At 34.0% G+C, this 19,910-nt stretch overlaps 1 protein-coding gene across 7 annotated transcripts in view; it reads right to left on the reverse strand.

Moving 5' to 3' along the window:
- LOC136037778 (rho GTPase-activating protein 45-like) overlaps positions 1-19,910 on the reverse strand; it is a 242,982-nt gene that overhangs the window by 13,177 nt on the left and 209,895 nt on the right. For all 7 annotated transcript variants that reach the window (XM_065720602.1, XM_065720603.1, XM_065720599.1 and 4 more), the window contains 4 exons: positions 14,725-14,919; positions 11,019-11,286; positions 9,619-9,846; positions 3,066-3,220 (listed from right to left, as the gene is read on the reverse strand). In XM_065720602.1, the coding sequence (XP_065576674.1) occupies positions 3,066-3,220; positions 9,619-9,846; positions 11,019-11,286; positions 14,725-14,919 (846 nt within the window). The remainder of the gene's footprint in view (positions 1-3,065; positions 3,221-9,618; positions 9,847-11,018; positions 11,287-14,724; positions 14,920-19,910) is intronic.

The raw sequence follows: 19,910 nt of genomic DNA on the forward strand, positions 1-19,910 counted from the left end.
AGGAAAACCATTGAAAAGGGAGGAAGAGAAGGGGAGCATTCTCCAGTGTGTTGAGCCCAGGCAGCTAATCGTTGTGAGTGAGACCTTTGAGAGCAGTTACTTCCAAAGCTATGTTGAAAGCATGCGACTTGAGTCTTTTGCCTCCAATTAAATTAAAAAAAAAAGTTTTTTCAACTGAAAGCAAGGAGCAACACTAAAACTAGAAAAAATTTATTACGATATGAAGGGGACTGCCCTTTCCTCAACAGCTCGCTCTTTACGCTAAAGTTTTTTTTTAGTACTTTCAAAAAAGCTTCCTAGTGTTCTAATTAAACGACCCTTGTGTTTCAAGAGTCGCTCTTAAAGAATTGGGGCAAAATTCAAACTTTAGCGTAAAGAGCGAGGTGTTGAGGAGGGGAAAGCCCCTTCATCCACGTAATAATTTTTTTTCATCTTAAGCTTTAGTGTTGCTCCTTACTTTCAGTTGAAAAAACTTGTTATTTTCATTTAATTTCTGATCATTTTTAAGTAATGCCAGGAAATCTGGCTTCGTGGAAATCTCCACGAAGAATTCCCCCTCCCTACGGAAATATTTTCTTAACAATTCAATCCCAGGGAAAATTTACCATTCATAATTACGCTTAACAACTACACACGTAAAATTGAAACAGAAAAGATAAAGCACGACATTAAAAAAAAAAATTGTATAGGAATTCTGGCAAAAACACCACTGTATAATTTACCCTGACCAGCTCACACCCTGGAAATTTTCCTCCTCAGAGAAAAACTCCGCTTGAAAACCCCCATCAAACGCCTCCCTCCAGCCAAAAATGTATACTTACTTCGCAATAACAAATACTATGTTTAAAAAAGGGACAAATCTTATGACTTAAAGAACTTTCCCCTGCGGCTGTAGGGGTCAAGTTGTGTCCAAAGGCATAGTTATTGGGCTTTTCAATTATGATAAGCAAAATGACTATCTCAAAATTCTGATCAGCCAACTTTAGGAAAAAAGGGCAGGGGAGGGGGCCAGGTTGCCCTTCAATCTTTTTGGTCACTTAAAAAGGGTACTAGAACTTTTAATTTCCGTTCGAATCAGGCCTCTCACGATATTCTAGGACTACTGGGCCGAGACGATCACCCCTGGGGAAAAAAACAAACAAACAAATAAACGCACATACGTGTTTCTTCTGGCAAAAAATATAAAATTCCACATTTTTGCAAATAGGAGCTTCTAACCACTATAGTGAAGTTTTCTGATAAGCTAAATCAGACGGTGTAATTTTCATTAAGATGCTAATACTTTTAGGAGGTGTTTTCCCCTTTTTTCGAAAATCAAACAAATTTTCTCAGGCTCGTAGCCTTTAATCTGTAACACTAAATTTAATTAAACTTATATATTTAAAATCAGCATTATAATCTAAGTCTTTCGATACATCTATTGGCATCAAAATTCTGTTTTTTAGAGTTTCGGTTACAATTGAGCCGAGTCGCTCCTTACTTACAGTTCATTACCACGACCTGTTCGATATGGAATAACTGTTTGCAGGTACTTGTGAATACATATATAATTTAAGCAAAGTAACCCTTATATTTGCAATGTAAAGCGAACTGTGCAGACTTCATACATGGCAGCCAAACAAAAAAGATTTTCGCTGTTTACAATTTTCCTGGAAGTTATAATCCTTGACAAGCATGGTACAATATTGGTCAAAAACTGTCAAATTGTTTAAACTATTAACAAACATAATAAATATATATACATATATATATATATATATATATATATATATATATATATATATATATATATATATATATATATATATATATATATATATATATATATATATATATATATACTAGCTGTTGGTGGGGGCGCTTCGCGCCCCCCCAAGCCCCCCGAGCGCGTAAGTCGTTACGCGCCATTGTAGTTGGGTCCCTGTGTCTCACCTGCGAATAGAGATATATATATATATATATATATATATATATATATATATATATATATATATATATATATATATGTATATATGTATATATATATATATATATATATATATATATATATATATATATATATATATATATATATATATATATATATATATATATATATATATATATATATATATGTTTTTAACTACTTAAAACTTGCGAATATACAACATTCTTCACTGTCCCATTGTCTGTGCATATAAATAGATTGTCAGGTTTACTGACTCTTGAACATGCAACATATAATTGTCCATGGGAAAAACAATCCGTATTCAGAACTATACCTCATTATTCTAATGATTGCCCTTGAGCTTTGTTGATGGTGATTGCTAATCGAACATTCCCTGTGTCCCGGTTGTCATTTATATATCCCCCTGTGCCCCCTGGCATCCCCGTTTTAGTTTTGTCCCTGTTCCCCGGTCGTCATTTATATTCCCTGTGTCTTAGTCATCATTTGCGTCCCGGTGTCCCAGTTTGTAATTTCTCTTTGAGTGTCCCGGTCGTCATTTATATTCCCTGTGTCCCGGTGTCCCGGTCGTCATTTGTGTCCCGGTGTCCCGGTCGTCATTTGTGTCCCGGTGTCCCGGTCTGTAAGTTCTCTTCGAATAATCCCTGTGACCCGGTCGTCATTTATATATCCCCCATGTGCCCCCGGCGTTTATTTTGTGTCTTTTTGGTGAAATTATTTTTATCGTTTTTGTTCTGTCTATGCGCTCTGTCTATGCGTGAAATATCATATCTCCGGTTCAGTTACAAATAAATTGTTGAAGGTAACACGAATTTGATGTACGCCAAAATGATATTTCTGAGGGAAAGGTAGGTTACGCCAGGGTGAGCCTCAGTGTTATCATGCGTGATTGTAAACAACATCAACAAATAAAAATGATACATACAAATTGAAAACATCATCAAAACATAATAACATAAATGATTAAATAAATAGAAACATTTAAATATAGAGGTATAATTAAACATGTAATACAATAAAAATCGAGCATACTAACTATATAAAATTGAAACACATGACAAAATATACACAATTGAAGCTAGCCATTAGCTTAAAAAGCGCAAAAAGTATAATAGTATACCTCAATACATTCCGCTCCTTGGAAATAGACATAGGAATCACATTCGCGACATCTAGCAGGAGTCTTTAGTTTTTTGAACGTGTGAGAGCATGCTGCTTTTGACATTGAAGAGTGTCTTTCTGATGCCACTCCTTCTGGTGTTTGTGGGGTATCACCTACGGCAAAATAATTATATAAGCGAACCCTCCAACCAGGAATAGAGATAAGTAGGTTTTTCCACAGGAAGGGGGGACGCACCTGCCTTTAAACCAATTTTAGCTGAAATTCTTTTACCCAAACCAGTATGCAGGTATGACAAGGAACATTCCAGCATTCATCAGCGAATGGACCTTCCAGCAGCTTAATTGAACAGCTTAACTTTTAAATTTTGATTGAGTTTTGGTGCTAAAGAGCTTGATTAACTCTTAAAGTTTTATGGTCATTAGGACCCCCTTCCCCATTGTCAAAAATGGGTAAATGCCAGAACATGACAAAAAAAAAAAACTTTTTTGGAAGGGAGCACTAATTTGTTGCGTTTTCTAAGAATTTGAACAAGTCTACACTAAGATACGTTGAAGGCCATTCACAATGCTCAAACATATAAGAAAACCCAGCAGGGATCTTTGAATATTGACCGTCTTAAAACTAGAAAACAATCATTAAGACTAACAATTGCCGTCCATAGGGGGAAAGGAGGGCATTTTTTCCTAGAATCTTTGGTTTTTAAAAATGCCTTTTTTGCATTTTTACTGAAAATACCAACTTTGGTGTTTTCGCTGCAAAGATTGAAAAGAAAAAAGAAAACTGACCCTCACCCCCCCTAGATTTAGAAAATAAATTCCCCCTCCTTTTTTTGATTTGGCCACTGCAGACCGGCAATGCTCCGTTGGAACTTCGACATTTGGATTTCTTCGTTCAGAAAATTTTCCCAGTTCTTTTTTATGATCTTAATCAAATTAGCTTCGGAAATTTTAAAATAAAAATGAAAAAAAATTCAAATTTTAAAATGAATTTCAAATTTATTGACTATTTTATGTCAATAAAAAGAGAGGTGTAACTCAATGAGATTTTAAACAATTATAGTCATAATTACGGCAAAGATTACAATTTAGCATCACCCGTAATGACAAGTTGTTCAGTAGACAGTTCATTTGATAAATTCATTTGATAAATGAAAATTCATTTATTTAAAATTCATTTGATAAATTCATTTGATAAATGATGCTGCTAATTTCAAAACACAGATGGGTAAAATTAACACTCGTTAAAGCATCTGATTACTTCTCAAGTTTATGAAGTTACTAAGAAAGCCCTTCCCCTCTCAAAAATCGATTAATACCAAGAAAGAAAAATAGTTTTTTGATTTCGAGTGTCAAATATTTTTCCTTACCAATCCGATTAAGTCTAATCTAAGAAGAGATCGAAATGTTTCATCATATAATAAAACAAGAAACAACTTTTGGATAGTTCCTTCATACATTGGTGCAGAAGCGTATCCAAGATTATTTTTTTCGGGAGGGGGCAGTAATAAATAGTTTTTCCTTCTTTGATGGGGGGCATTAAACAAATTTTGGGGACGGAGGAGCAATCACAAAAAACACATTTTGTTTGATAACTTGAATAAGAAGTGGCAGAAAAACCAGACAAATCTGAGATTCAGGGTTGGGGAGGGGGCAAGTTTATGTACTACGATTTGGGATACTAAAATAAAAACTGACAATGCTTTTTTGAAGTTCGTCACTTGAATTTTGAATTTTCTCTACTTTTTTCATGGACATGGTCAAACTAACCCGTGAAATGTCCAATTAATATAAAAAATTAACTTCTCTCAAAGAACTAATCTATGTCAAAAAGTAGGGCAGCGTAGCTTGATAACATTTTAAGCCATAATTGTCACAGTTAGGATGAGGATAATAATTTAGTCACAGAAGATCGTTCATTTGAGATGCTGCTAATTACAAAACGCAGATGGGAAAGGTTAACACCCTTTTAAATAGAAACAGTAATTTAATAGTTTTGTAAATTAACAGAGTAAGGCACTTGAAAAACTTTTGGCTCTGTTGTTTAAAACACAAGATTTCCATTTAGATAAATGAATGAACCTTGTAAACTCGTTGCCTTGATTATGGTAATTGCTTAAGAAAATGGAATTTATCTGCCCGAATTGTAAAAAAGATTAGCTTTTTATTATCAACCTACAACTCTTAAAGGAGGAGCATTGACGAAATGTATATGAATGTCATATCATCTCCCTTCCAATGCATCGGTATTTTTACTTTCAAATCAAATTATTATATTTACTTTCAAATTTCATTTTATTTTCAAATTACTTTCAAGTTAAAAATGTCATTTAAGCCAAGTTTTGTAATTTGTGCTCGTCAATTTGTTGGACGTATCTGAGATCACTCTTAAAATGATTTTAATAGTTTTTAATTAATTTTTATTATAAATTAATTAATTGATTTGTAACAAACAAAATATTTTTTTTAATAATTACAACAATTAAATTTATTAATTATAATTACATATTAATTTTAAAATATAGTAATCAATTTTATAATAATTCAAATAATTATTTAAAACAAATAAATAATAATAAAAACAATTTTCATTAAATTAATTTTAATTAATTTTTTAAGGTCATTCCTCAAAGAACGTGTCTGAGGTCACTCTTAAATTAATTTATTGAAGTATCAGTTCAAGTTTGTTCGAAGGTATATTTTTACTACTCCTTACCTCCCTCAATCGACTTCCCTGAACGACAAGACGTGTTGAATAGAAACCATGGCTTGGTATATCATCTAATAAGTACGCCAACTAGAGCCCTCAATTTCGCACCAAGAGCTGCAAAACCTCTATCAGGGGCATATCCAAGGGGGGCCATAACCCCTCCCTTAATTTTTTTTATCCTTTTTTATTATTTGTGCCCTCACCTTGGGCAAAATTTTGCTCTAGATCCGTCTTTGTCTCTTATGCTTCAAAGTCTCAAAAACTAAGAGTTCAAATTTTACCTCAAAATTCCTTAAATAGCTTGGTAAGTACCGCACACTTTAAATTAATATCTGTCATGAAGTAAACCTTAATAATTTTAGAGCAGGTGTCAGAATATGACAAATTGTCATCATCTGCGTTAGAGTTGAATTAATAAACTTACGTTGTAGGCATAGTTATTATAAAATCCCTTTTATAATAAATTACTTGCTTTTAATGATACTGTTCAGTTGACATGATTGCAAGTGAAAGTAAATTCAAAAGGAGTTGGATTATAACCAAGTTTTTGGAACAGAAAAAAATATTTCAAAAATGATCAACAGCAATCTGTGGTCTACAGACATATGTACTCTGTGCGAGTCTTTGTTATGTTATTTTTCTGCAGTCCAATACCTTTAATTTTGCAACTTAAGACGACAATTTTTTCATCATTTGATAGCTGATATTCATTTTTATCCATCACCTGAATTAAATTTCATAACATGTTTTGCTATGTTATATTTCTGCAGTCCTAGGTTTTTAATTTTTCAATTTAAGACGTCAATCTTTCCATCATTTGATAGCTGATATTCATTTTTATCCATCACCTGGATTTAATTTCATAACAGGTTTTGCTATGTTATTTTTCTGCAGTCATACGGTTTAAATTTGTCAACTTAAGACGACAATCTTTCCATCGTTTGATAGCTGATATTGAGTTTACTCATCAACTGAATTAAATTTTGAAGTTTCCTACATATATTCTAGACTGAAAAATATGGTTAAAAATATTCAAAAACAGGCGGAAATAGAAAAATGTTCGCGTTTTGTAAGCCAGTTTAGAATATTCTCTATGAAAAAGTGCATGTTATATCATAACTCTGGATCTGAGTCTAGATCCTTTTGGTGCAATTTAGAGATATTGGCCTGACGCAAAATCTCATATTCACAGGGAATATATACTTTAAATTCTAGTAAAAATACGAAAAAAATAAGGCCAAACCTCGTCATTGAGCACTGATTTTTTTGGCACCAAGACCAAAACCAGCCGTACAGAAATACTCCTTTTTTAGGGGAAAAGGGGGGGGGGAATATCGGATGTAAATTTCTGCAATATTTTCTAGATTGAAAGGCCGTTTCCTATTAATCCGAATTTAAGGAGACTGAAAATGACATCAGAATTGGAAAATTCCATCACTTAGTACCCCATTTCTGCATGTTGCACAATTATGTATTAATTTATTATAAAACCGCAGATGGAATTGTTACCCCTTCTTACCTAGCTTAGGGTAAAATTTGGCACAAGTAATGGAATTTTTCAATTCTGTTGTCATTTTGTCTCCCCAGGTATGTATTAATAGGAAACAGCCTTTCAATCCACAAAATACTGCACAAATTAAGATTATGATTTTTCATACTCTTCTGACCTTGCTTGGGTGGAAATGGGGTACTAGACAACAAAGTTTTCCGATTCTGGTGTAACCTTTCAATTATATATTTTTTTTCAATTATGTATTATATAATTATGATTCCACAAATGGTATTTTTACCCTCTGTGAGCTCGAATAGGGTAGAAATTGGGGGTTAAGTGATGCAATTTTGATGTCATTTTCGTTCTTCCCGGACTCGAATTAATGCAAAATCGAACTTTTAATCCAGAAAATGCTACAAAAATTTATATTCGAAATTTTCCCCTTTTCTTCCTCTTTTCCCTGAAAATAGGGGTTTTTCCGTGCTGCCGTTTTGGATATGTTATTAAGCAAATTTTTCTGAACATTTTGGTACCAAAACCATTGATTAAATCCCGGGTCAAAACCGTATTTTTGCTGGACTTAAGCAAGCCATAGGACTAAAATCGGTTCTTCGGTAACCGGGTTGGGCCTCTTTGGGTCTAAATTTGGGGTATATGCTCCCTAATTTTGGCACCCAAGAAATTTAAAAGTATCTAAAAACAGGTAGCTCAATTGTTTATTGTCAATTTCGGTGCTAAGAAAAATTAATATTACAGAACTTTAAGCAGTTTTAACAAGAACTTTAAGCAATACCTATACGCCTAAAAAAGAAGCCAAAGGGTCGTATCAAGGAAGTCAAATAATCGGATATTTATAGGGACGAGCAAGAGAGTCACAAGAAGATTTTCAAGGCAGGACATATGATGAAAAAAGAAATCACCAATGCAACAGCACAAGCACATAAAAAAAAGAAAAAAAAGGAAGACGGAAGGAGAAAAGGAAGACTGTTTTCCTACATTAGTAATTAATATAGATCAGCACTTGAATGAGGCCATAACCCTACTCATCCATCCAATTACATAGGTCAAACAGCATAGCCATACACAATCGATCATAAAGAATAATCCATGGACAGGCAGTCGTGTCGTAAGTAAGTATAAGTTTTATATCTTTTTTTATCTTTTTTATATCTTTTTTTAATCTTTTTATATCTTCATTTTTCTTTTTTCATATATCTCTTTTATATTTCCGTTTGTCTTCTTGTTTTTCACGGATGAAGGGTCACCGCTGATTGCCTCCTTGCGAGGCTCACGGGAAGGGCCGTAGAGCCTTTGTCTATATTAAACAGAAGCAAGTAAAAATTGATTCGCTAGAAAAAGTATAGTAAAGTAAAAATATACGAGGAGACGACATGGACTCTATATTCTCTACTCATTTATCTTGTCTGATCAAAAACTGTATCCTGGCTCTTAATTGTATTGCATTATTTTTACTATAGATACATCAGCTTCTTTTCCCCTCTGTTTAAATTTACCTTTAGGCTGGGGGGAGGGACTCATTTATTTGATTAAACACCAATTTTTTTAACATATATAGTATAAATTGTAACCTGGCATTATCTAACAAAAAAAAATGAGAAAAAAAGGAAAACAAAAGAACAAGCAACCGCAACACACTTTCCGGGAAAAAAAAAAAAAATTGAGTTTTGTGATTGAAAGCTCGGGGACAGAGCTATAGAAGATGCAGAAAACAATAGGACTGTTTTATTGAAATTGCATCCCTAGTAGGACTCGATTCCTCTTTTCCTGTAATAAAACAAGTTTTCACAACTAATAAATTTTGAGAAGTAAGTCTAAACATAATGAACTATTCAAGTTTAATATCATCGTAAATCGAATTATTTTTATGTATATCAATTTTCCGTTTTTCCCAATTTGGTTACTATTAGCACGAGTCGCTTTTACCTCCTGTTTAAAAGGTTAGTCTCTGACAAAAGGTCAAAAGATTTGGCCAGGTTCAGAAATGAAGGATATTGTAATTAAAAAAGGTGATATATAACATATTTTTCCGAACTGAAATAATCAATATTCTAAAACCCGGCACATTCAATCTGTTTTCTTCAGTCCATTTTGGATCCGAATCTGTTAGGTCAAAACCGTTTCATGTCCCCTTTTTCACTCACAAAATTATAAAATTGATCTTTTAATGTCAAAATTACTTTTATCACACATTTGATGCCTGAAAATCTTGAAAAACAACTGCTCATAAAGAACAGTAGAAAACCAACAAACAATCTTCATTTCTTCTAAAATTGGTATGCTGCAATATAAGAAATCCCCACTGTTACCATATTTGAAAAGAAGAGTCCTAACCTGTTTCAGTTTCAACTTCAATCTCATCTTGGGATGTATTTACAAGTCTTCTTGCTGGCATCATTGGACTTGCGGGAGGGGAACCATCTCTGCTCCGGGTACTATGACTTGAACCAACACTCTCCGTATCACTATATAAGGCGGAGCCACTTGGTACGTGAGAAACTCCACTGGAAGTTGGCTCCCACGCGTTGATCGGGGTGAAAGGAGGGGCTACCCTCTCGCTTCCTGAAATAAAAAAATGACTGATTTCCGTGGAGCAAACCTAGGAAAAACATTTCTTTAGAGCTTGAAAGGTCTAGTAGCTCTTGGCATTAAATCAGCTGCTAAAGTAAACTCACTGTGCCCTTCAAATGTAAGCTGTTTAGGTTTTGTTTAGTTTTTAAGATTTTGAAAAATGGAATTTAGCAGAACATTCTGATTTTATGGTATTCAGATTCATATTTTTTTTTATATACAACTTAAACAATAATAATGAAAAGGAAAACATATTATATGCAGAATTATTTGTTTTCAGTTTGACTGGTCTCGCCCTTAAAACATTATCTTCAAAAATAATGATTCTTACACAAATTTGTAAATTATCCTTGAGCTCGAAATGTAAGGGCAAAAAAAGAAGAAAATATAACCGTTCAGTTTTATTTGCATTTGAATACGTCTAACTAACTTAATACAGAAAAATCAATGCTTAAAGTTTGTATATCTTCAAAAATTTTTGAAGCAAATAGGGAAGTTTACAAGCCCCCCACTACAAAAAAAAGAAAGATATTATTATCTTTTACACTCGAAAACTATTCAAAGCTAACCAAGAAAATATGCAATAAATTGCAACATATTCTCCCATGCTGAAAAAAAGAAATGTATTGCCAGGAGACTGTTTTGAAAGAAGCTTAACTCGTTCTCGAGTAAAGTCTAACTACGAAAAAGTCATACAACGGCAATTACATAATAAAAAAGCTTTAATTTTATTATCCTTTTTAGAGTTTCTTAAGATTTAGTGTGAAAAGTCTTCATTCCCTCCCCTCTTAAAAAAAATACAACTACTCTGATTAAGCCACTGTAATTGAGCCTTCGAAGCGTTCATAGAACTACGTGTATTACTTATTAGAAAATGGAGTTCCCACAGAACTTAAACTATTGAAATACGTCAAAGAGTACCCTGGTTTAACCATTATTTCACTTCAATGTTTGTCTCAGTTAGCAAATATCCTTGTTCCCCTCCTAAAGAGCAATTCCTTCTACCACAAACTTCCTCCTTCCATTCTCCTTCCACCCTCCACATATTCCCTCCTCCTACCCTTCCTACAAAAAGGTTGTCCATTGAAGTTTCCTGATATGTATATTAAAGATACCTCCCTTATTGCTTAAGAATCTTAAAAAAATATGGCCCTTCTACTTACCCATACTCCTCAGCCCACTTGAACTCCCTCCAGAAGAATCCTCGCTACTCTCCATGGAAAGTGAGCCCCGAGAGGTTCTCTCTTTTTCGAGAACATTCGGTAGGCTTCGCTCGGGCACATATGGTTCAAAGGTAAACGGGTCTGGTCTTGCTATATTTTGTTGAGAGGTTGGATTTCCCTCTCGGTGTTGAGTAGCAAACCGACGCAGGAAATCGGTATAGTGTGACCCAACTTCATAAAGTCGACTTGTTTCACATAATGTTTGATACTGAAAAAATAAGTATTGGATTAGTGCCAAAAAATTAATTCTTTAATTACGTGAATTGTTTATGTTCACCGGGTCATGATATCATCAAAATGAGAGTGTTTAACGTACGCTGTATTGAATGAAATTGATGTTAAGTACCTTTTTTTTTTACTAAGATGAAGATATAAAATTTTAGCCAAACTTGTTTCTAGGTCAGGAGTGTTTTGATCTGAGTTTGCTACGCATGCGTCAACCCCGAAGTGAGACATAAAACGCTTGGTCAAATATTTAGTTGTTTGTTTTTTTTATCAAGACCCAAGAATGAAAAACTAATAAGTACCTTTAAATATAAATATAACTCGATGTGTAAACTGAAAAATTTATAAATTCTAATATATGATATCAATGTCAAAGTTAGATTGTTTTGGTATCGATAGGCTGGATCAAATAAGCTTAAACCTAATTTGGGCAGTAGATCTATTTCTAGAAGTATTGTTTCCCAAATTTAGTAAGTTTTCCAAGATATTGTCTTCCATAAAAAAAAAACTGTGTATTTTGTCCAATGACAGTCTCTGTCAACAAACACTTGGGACAAGATCTCCAAGTCACAGTAAAAGCAAGTCGTTTGTACACATATAAATCAAACTTGCAATTAATCAAAGAAATGGGGAATATTTCTTCGATAAAATTCAGAAAAAGGAAGAAAAAAACACAACCTAGAAACGAAACTTGTTTCAATGAAATTCACAGATATTTGTTTCGTTTTTTCAGCTACATATTTTTGCTATATTATTTCCTCTTTTATTTTTGGAATCTAGCTATTGGATGCCAAGATTTCATCCAGGATTTTTGTTTGGAGGGGGGAGGGAGAACAAAAAATTACAAAAAAATAAATAATTTGCTTATATGCATTTTTGCTGCTTTTTTACGAGTCAGTCAAAGCTTTCGAAGCGGGTCAGACCCAGTGCGCTCGTCCCCCACTGCAATAAAACCTTGTTAGAGGCATAGATATATATTGGACAATTTATTTGGATTATGCAGTACCCAAAGTCGAATATCCTGAAAAAGAAACGTGTACCCAGCATTTTCAGAAGTTTTATAGGCCATTTCTTGATACCACAAATCAGTAAAGCTTTAAGGACCATACACAATGGGGATTTACTAATACCGCGATTTAGCTGGCGCTATATTGAGCCCAATCAGTGTTCTGATAACCTGATACCAACAAAAAATTCTATGAATAAGTCTGATTGACTTAAGTTGGCGCAAGCTAAACCTTGCTATTGGTAAAAATCTCATTGTGAATGGGACTGTCTCTTGGGTACCTGAGTTGGGCCTCTTCTGTACCCAAGAAATTTAAAGATACATAAAATTAGTGATGCCAATTAATAATTTCAGTACTCACAAAATAAAGTAGTGTAGATAACATAATGGTATATTTAAAAAGTACCAATATGATCACTGCTTGCAAAAACCGTTCGTCAGGAAAAACATAAGTCTATAACCTAGATTGAAGAAAATAGGAAAAAAATATTTGTTTACACACTACGTCCCCCCACCACGAGATAAAAATAAAATGCAAAGTCTTGAGAATTAAAAATTAAGTTTGCTATAGATCATTAATGGTTGTTCTAACCAAGGGTAAATATAGATATAAATTTCTCATGGGTCCTATCCCTCAGAATGAAGCTGAGCTTATCTTCAAAACGCGAGAAAATATTCAATTGCTACAGTTTCTAAGGGGTACAAAGAGATCCTTTAGTGAACCAAGATGCTAAGGGGTGCTAAGGGATACAAGCTGATCCCCTAAGGAAACCAAGATGCTAAGGGATGCTAAAAGTTTCTAAGGAGCACAAGGAGATCCTTTTGCGAACCAAGATGCTAAGGGGTGCTGAGGGATACAAGATGGTCCCCTAAGGGAACCAAGATGCTAAGGGGTGCTAAGGGATACAAGATGGTCCCCTAGGGGAACCAAGATGCTAAGGGTTGCTAACAGTTTCTAAGGGGTACAAGGAGATCATTGTGCGAACCAAGATGCTAAGGGGTGCTAAGGGATACAAGATGGTCCCCTAAGGGAACCAAGATGCTAAGGGTTGCTAACAGTTTCTAAGGGGTACAAGGAGATCCTTTTGTGAACCAAGATGCTAAGGGGTGCTAAGGGATACAAGATGGTCCCCTAAGGGAACCAAGATGCTAAGGGATGCTAACAGTTTCTAAGGGGTACAAGGAGATCATTTTGTGAACCAAGATGCTATCGTATCATGCGTTTAGTTTATTGGATATCTTAGGGCGCCAAAACTGGGTAGCTGCTATCGTGATTTTATATGTTCTTGGGTATGGAAATTAGCCAACGTCTACCCCAATTTTATATTCCAGTCTTCACCGGTCCGGTTTACAAAGACCAGATCTTGGTGCAAACCCATTATTTTTTTTTAATATTTCACTTTTCTCATGCATAAAATCTTTCGTAAGATTCAAGAAACCTTTTCACGAGCAGTTAATTTTCAGTTATTTTGCTCTAAGTACCATATTATCAATAATATTCCTATAAATTTTTCACACAACAGATTTTCAACATTTTCAGACTAAACGTATTAATGAAACAGAGTTCAGACTAAACAACAGATTTCAGATTAAACATACAACGCACTATTTTATCTTTTATTGTGTTGATTAGGTGCTTGACAAAAAAAGTCACGATTAAAAATCAAAACCAAAATTCTTAGATTTTTTAGGCCATCTTTTATATATTTTATTCTTTTTGATTAGATACTGGACGAGAACAGTCATAATTAAAATAAAACCGACAATTCACTTCAAACAAGTTGGCAAAAGTGTACCAGGAGTGTTGGTACAGATTGTTAATGCAACAGATTGGTGCCTTGTGTTGGTGAGGGTATTTGTGCCTATTGTTGTTGAGTGTTGTGAAACTTGTTGTACTAAAAATTGTTAAAACTAAATATATTTTTTGCTTAGTAATACTCATTTTCTTATTAAATGCCCAAAGAAACCGACAAATGCGGAAATACGAAGAACGAGAGCATACTTGCAATATTGTAATATTGTCAATATTGGCTTAGTTTCGTTCGTTTCTTTTGATATTTTTCCACTTCATATGTGGCCGATTCGGTCTTAATTAGTCACGAAAAATTAACACTAAATTTTTTTTTGTCAATAAGATACTATTAGCTGAAAAATAATTGATATATATGTTAAAGAATGAACTTACCTGGACGGAAGATGACCCAGAGGGGTTTCATTGAGCTAAAAAATAGCTAATATAATATAAAGCTATTATATTAACAATACAAAAAGCTATGATCAAATACATTTTTTTATTTGATTATATTAATTTTCTTTGTAAATGGCAAGAGCAACCAATGCCAATATTTGAACATCAATAATAAAATATTATTAATTTAAAAAATAATTGATACATATGTTTGAGAACTGACATACCTGGACGGGTGGAGCAGCAGAGGTGGCTTGCTGGAGCTGAAAATAGGCGACCGTAATAGTCTTCAGAGTTTGGTCACCTTGAATCATGAGGTCTCTCACTTCCTGTAATACTTTTCGCTTCGTTAATATCAATGAGGTATGACGTTCATTGGCCTCAGTAACTGCCCCTTTGTAAGCTGTTTCCGACTCTAAGGCCTAAAAAGTAGTTATTATATAACAATTCGTCTGTTGGTGCAAATGTTACCGGGAACGTTCGAAATTCGTGAATGTCGATATTCACCGGTGAAGGTCCGAAATACCTTCTTTTCTTCTTGGATTCAGTCAGTGTTGCCAGTAAACTTTTTTCAATTTAATGAAAGGTTGGATGATGACAGATTAGGTTTGGTTAACTTAAATTTTCAACCCATTTCTGATATTTATAACCAGATTTAACCTAGCCTAACCTAAACTAATCTAACCTAAAATTAACTTTTACCATCACAGCTTGAATAAAACTGAAAATTTGCAAATCAATTAGCAAAGCTAATTGAATCCAAGCAGAGAAAGAGGAATTTCGGATATTCACGGGTGAATGTCAACATTAACCAGATTTCGGACATTCGCAGTAACATAAATATTATTGGTAATGGAATCATAAGTCCTATGCTAATCAAAATTATTGTCCAATGTGTGGCGATAAGGATGATCATTTAATTAATTTTTTGTGAAGAATTAGGAGAATCGAAGGGGGGAATTCTTTCCCGATATTTTAAAAGGGAGGAATGGGGTGATTTTGTATTAAGAGATATAAAAATATGGAGATAACGAGTTGGGAATGTTGGTTTGTAAGGATATAGCATATAGGGACCATAATTTTGCATTAATCGATTCAGTTTGGATCCAAGGATATGTTTATTTCTAAGTTTTACCTTGTTGGGAATTTTTGCATTAACATGGCCTAGAAAGGATTTTATTGCTAATAGATATCACACCATACCATATCTCGCATCTATTGTTGGATGAATAATTACATCTCAGGCAAAACATTATTGCGTACGGGAGTGTGACCCTTTGGTACTATGGCTAAAATTATTTTTAAGGTGACATTCGTAAAGCAACACTGCCATATTTCAAAATGGGTACAAAGAAGTTTCAGACAAAGGGTAATAACTGTGCTTCGGAGGTATTGACACTTGTCAAGAGTATCAGTACACTGATACGATAAGACTGAGCATTACGTACTTGTAATTGCGTATCGAGTATCGTGCAGAGATCACATATAGTCTTGAGTAGTTACTAAGTTAAGTCTTGTCTTCACTATAAATTATTCGACTGAAATTGGAATTCCAGAAATACTTGACAAACACAGGTGTTTTCATTGTGGCTTTTCAGGTGAAGTAGGCCGACTGAAATTGTCTCACCAGAATTGACATTCCCTGAAAAAGCCAATTAAAGGGTGCCTGATTTGCCCTTTGATGCTTAAAAAGTTACTTGCATATTATTCAGAACACACTCAATAAATGAAGTTAGGTTCTGTCGTGAAACAAACCACGATGCAGGTACATTTTAATTAAATATTTTATATATAGAGGTGGTCAGGTTAAGTTAGGTATTTGAAATAATGCCCCCCCCCCCCTAATGTGCAAATATAGCCTAAACTTTTGATAAAGCTAATGAAATAAAACAAAATATGATGAAAATATAATACTTTATTAAGAAAATTGTAAAATTTCAACTTGGATTTCTCTCCCAGTCTTTGGCAAATCCCAAGTCTTCATTTCAAAACTCATGTTCAGACACTATTTTCTATCACTATGCATAGCAAACTAAATTGAATTTTGTCTTTGTGGCTGTGACACCAGATTTGCTCAGCAAAATTTTTGAGTGTGTTCTGAATTGACCTGAACCAATCGAATAATGAACAAGTACCGAATATTTAATTAAAATTTACCTGCATTTTAGTTTGTTTCACTTCACTTATTTAATGTGTTCTGGACAATACACAAGTACCCTTAAAAAACATCATGGAGACTGGAGCAGCCAAGGAAAATTCAAACCAAAAAGTACTGGCGACTTTGTCTGTAAAATCCAAAATGGAGATATACCCTTTTTGTCAGTATTCCTAATATTGAAAAGTAGTTTAGTGTTGAAAAGAGTGGAGAATTATGCTTTATAGTAAAGGCTATAATTCCAAAGGTTATGAAAATCCTTATCCAATTACTTTTCTTTGGATTAAGTAAAAAAATAACTATTATCGGAGAAGTGATTATTTATCTTAAGTGAAAACATGCACAAACAAAAAAAAAGGAACAAAATAGAAGAAAGAAACGCCACAAATTACACAGAAGAGAAAAGTTCCAAACCGTAGACTCTTCACTTTGAATTTCTAATTAAGATCGGGAATTCAAGATAGAACTGCGGCTCCCATTACAACCCAAACCCATTACAATGGGTTTGCACCAAACCCATACCCAAACCCATTAAAACCCATTACAATGGGTTTACACCAAACCCATACCATACCATTAAAACCCATTACAATGGTTTTAGGAGGAAAATACAGCAACGAGAAAACTGACGGTGACCAACAAACGAAGTGAGGTCACGAAGTTTAAGTGAAGTGAGGTCACCATTTGACACTTTTCAGCACCTGGTTGTATAAATAGACATTGATCAATTTGTTATCAATTAGATGTTTCTAATCTTTTGACAAAAAATACGCAAGAATTTGAATTTAGTATAGAGTGTTAACTTGAGTAACTATTTTTCCTCGCTTGGCCCTTATGATCATCTGATCTTCCAAATAGTCCAAATCAGGGCATCCGCTTCCTGATAATTGACTTGTTCCCTTAATAGTATATGAAAAAAATATCAGAAGAATAATGTGATTTTTCAAAAAAGATCATATTAGAACCGTATGCAGAGTATTAGTGTTTGTGTGTATGTGAGGGGGAGGGGGAGGGGGTTCTTCTGTTCCACATTTCAAAACCCTGTACCGGATATAATTTGTCAGTTTTTCAATTATTCAGCAAAATTTTCATTCAATTCACCTAATTCTGAGTTTTCCGACCCTCCGCCTCCATCCCCAAAATAAAATCATTACTTATGCAACTGGACAAAGAACAACATTTAATAACCTTTGTTTCTGCAAAAAATTCTGATTTGAGTCAACATATTCAATTATTTTTTATAGTATTAAAAGCCCTTCTGTACATTCGCATGCAAGTATTTTATTCACAGCAACATAAGGTAGCTTTTATCATGACCTTAAAGATTATCTATTAAGTAATTTATATTATTAAGTATTAAGATTATCTATTAAGTAATTCTTATTATGTAATTTCCTAGGCTAAGTGGTTAAGCTACGTTACGTTAAGCATAACATTTCATTCTTGAATAAGTCTTTTCACATGGGGTTTGTATAAAATCAACAAAAACCTCATTATGATCGTTTAAAATCATTATAATCATTGAGGTAAAATTACCATAGAATCATTGAGATTTAAAATTAAAAAGCCGTTGGATTTAGCTAGGATCAAGAGGGACAATTTTCATCATTTGTCTGAAAACTTTCACTTCATGCATAACCTTTATTCTGTTTTCCAGAATTTAAATATTATTTGATAATTTTTAATAATCGTTGAAAATGGTTTTTCTTTTGTAATTTCATTTATGTGTTTTGTATACTCCTCAGCTTAGAAATAAATAAGTAAGTCACCATAATTTAACAATTAAAAACTTGGAATGTGAGATGAAGATGAAAATTCTAGCTCTGATCAAGCTTGAAAAGCTTTCTGGGAAAAGTTGATAAATTTACTTTCAAAATTTATTAACTTTTCACCCCAGAAATTCTATTTCAATGCTACCATATTGACTTTTTCATAACGCAACATAAGTTTCCGTATCGTAAAATCCTATGCAGGGTTCGAGTCTACTTGGCACTACCTACATTACAGATAAGGTGTGTTGCATAAGATTACATAACTTAACGCAATGTCTTAATTTATGATAGTGTAAAATGTTTTACGGTGTATTATGAAAGAACCATTAAGTAAAAAATATCCCAAATAGAGACACGCAGCCTATGTTCCTTTACAATTCAGTAAATGTGAGTAACCTTAAGGCGAGTTAAGACAATTAAGGTTGAGACGCATTATAATAGATGTATTTTTAATCAAAGTTGCAATTAACCTTTGGATAAAATAGTCCTAAGAGCTCCTGTTTTTATTTAGATAATAAGTCTGTGGTTAATTTCAATCATGAGATGAAGGGAAGAACATTTTGATGATGAAAATTATAATCGGCTCGAAGGCAAATCACTTTAGTTTTCGGAATGAAAAAAAAGGCATTCTAGGGGTAGTTTTAATACCACCAGCTATGATCCTTGGCATCCAGAAATAGGGTAACAGCTTGCCCCATACTAGTGAAGAAGGAGAGTTAGGTAACAGGCTAATCTCCTGTCTTCATAAAAAAAACTAAATGATTTATGATACGACAATGGAAAGTCTCAGTACCGTTGTTGTTTTATGTGCTAGTCGGCTTGAGAAAAGCTTAAGGCTAAAGGACTAAACAGACGTAGCGTTTTCGTCCAGCTTTCCGAGATCGTACACGTACGAATTATCAGATGGGTTTTTTACACAAAAATTGCATACTCTTAGTAAATTGTTTAGCACTTCACTTGGTAGTGCTATAAAGTAGCATATTGAGCAAGCTATCAAGCAACTCCACAAATTTCAGATTAGAACTATTTCAAAACACTGAAAATATATCTCGAGCTTAAGAACCGGCTTGAACAACGCTCGAAAAGAGTGCTAGTCACAGCTTAGATGACAATACAGTTATGAAAACTCGGTTTCTTTTTGGGACACAGTGCGCGGTAGTGATGCTAGCGGCTGAAGACAGGAAACTGGCAGTCTGAATCTAAAAGTTGGAGCGATTCCACAGCTTAGATACCAATACAAAACAAAATTGCGTTCCCGCCTATGGTGTTGTAGTACGATCCACGCGTCGGAGCACGGGCTTGGAGGAGGTGCCAAGTTCAGAGCTCTGTACCAAAAGCTTCTCATGGGCAAGATAAGAGTTTTCATAACTGTGTATTGGTATCTAAGCTGTGGTACCAGTCTAAAATGGAATCCCACTTAAACAGCTGGCGTAAAATATAGTTGTTCTGAGCTTGAAAAAGGCTTCGTCACACCAGCTTTCAAATC

Source organism: Artemia franciscana, chromosome 17 (assembly GCF_032884065.1).
Source record: "Artemia franciscana chromosome 17, ASM3288406v1, whole genome shotgun sequence".
In the NCBI taxonomy this organism is placed as follows: domain Eukaryota; kingdom Metazoa; phylum Arthropoda; class Branchiopoda; order Anostraca; family Artemiidae; genus Artemia; species Artemia franciscana.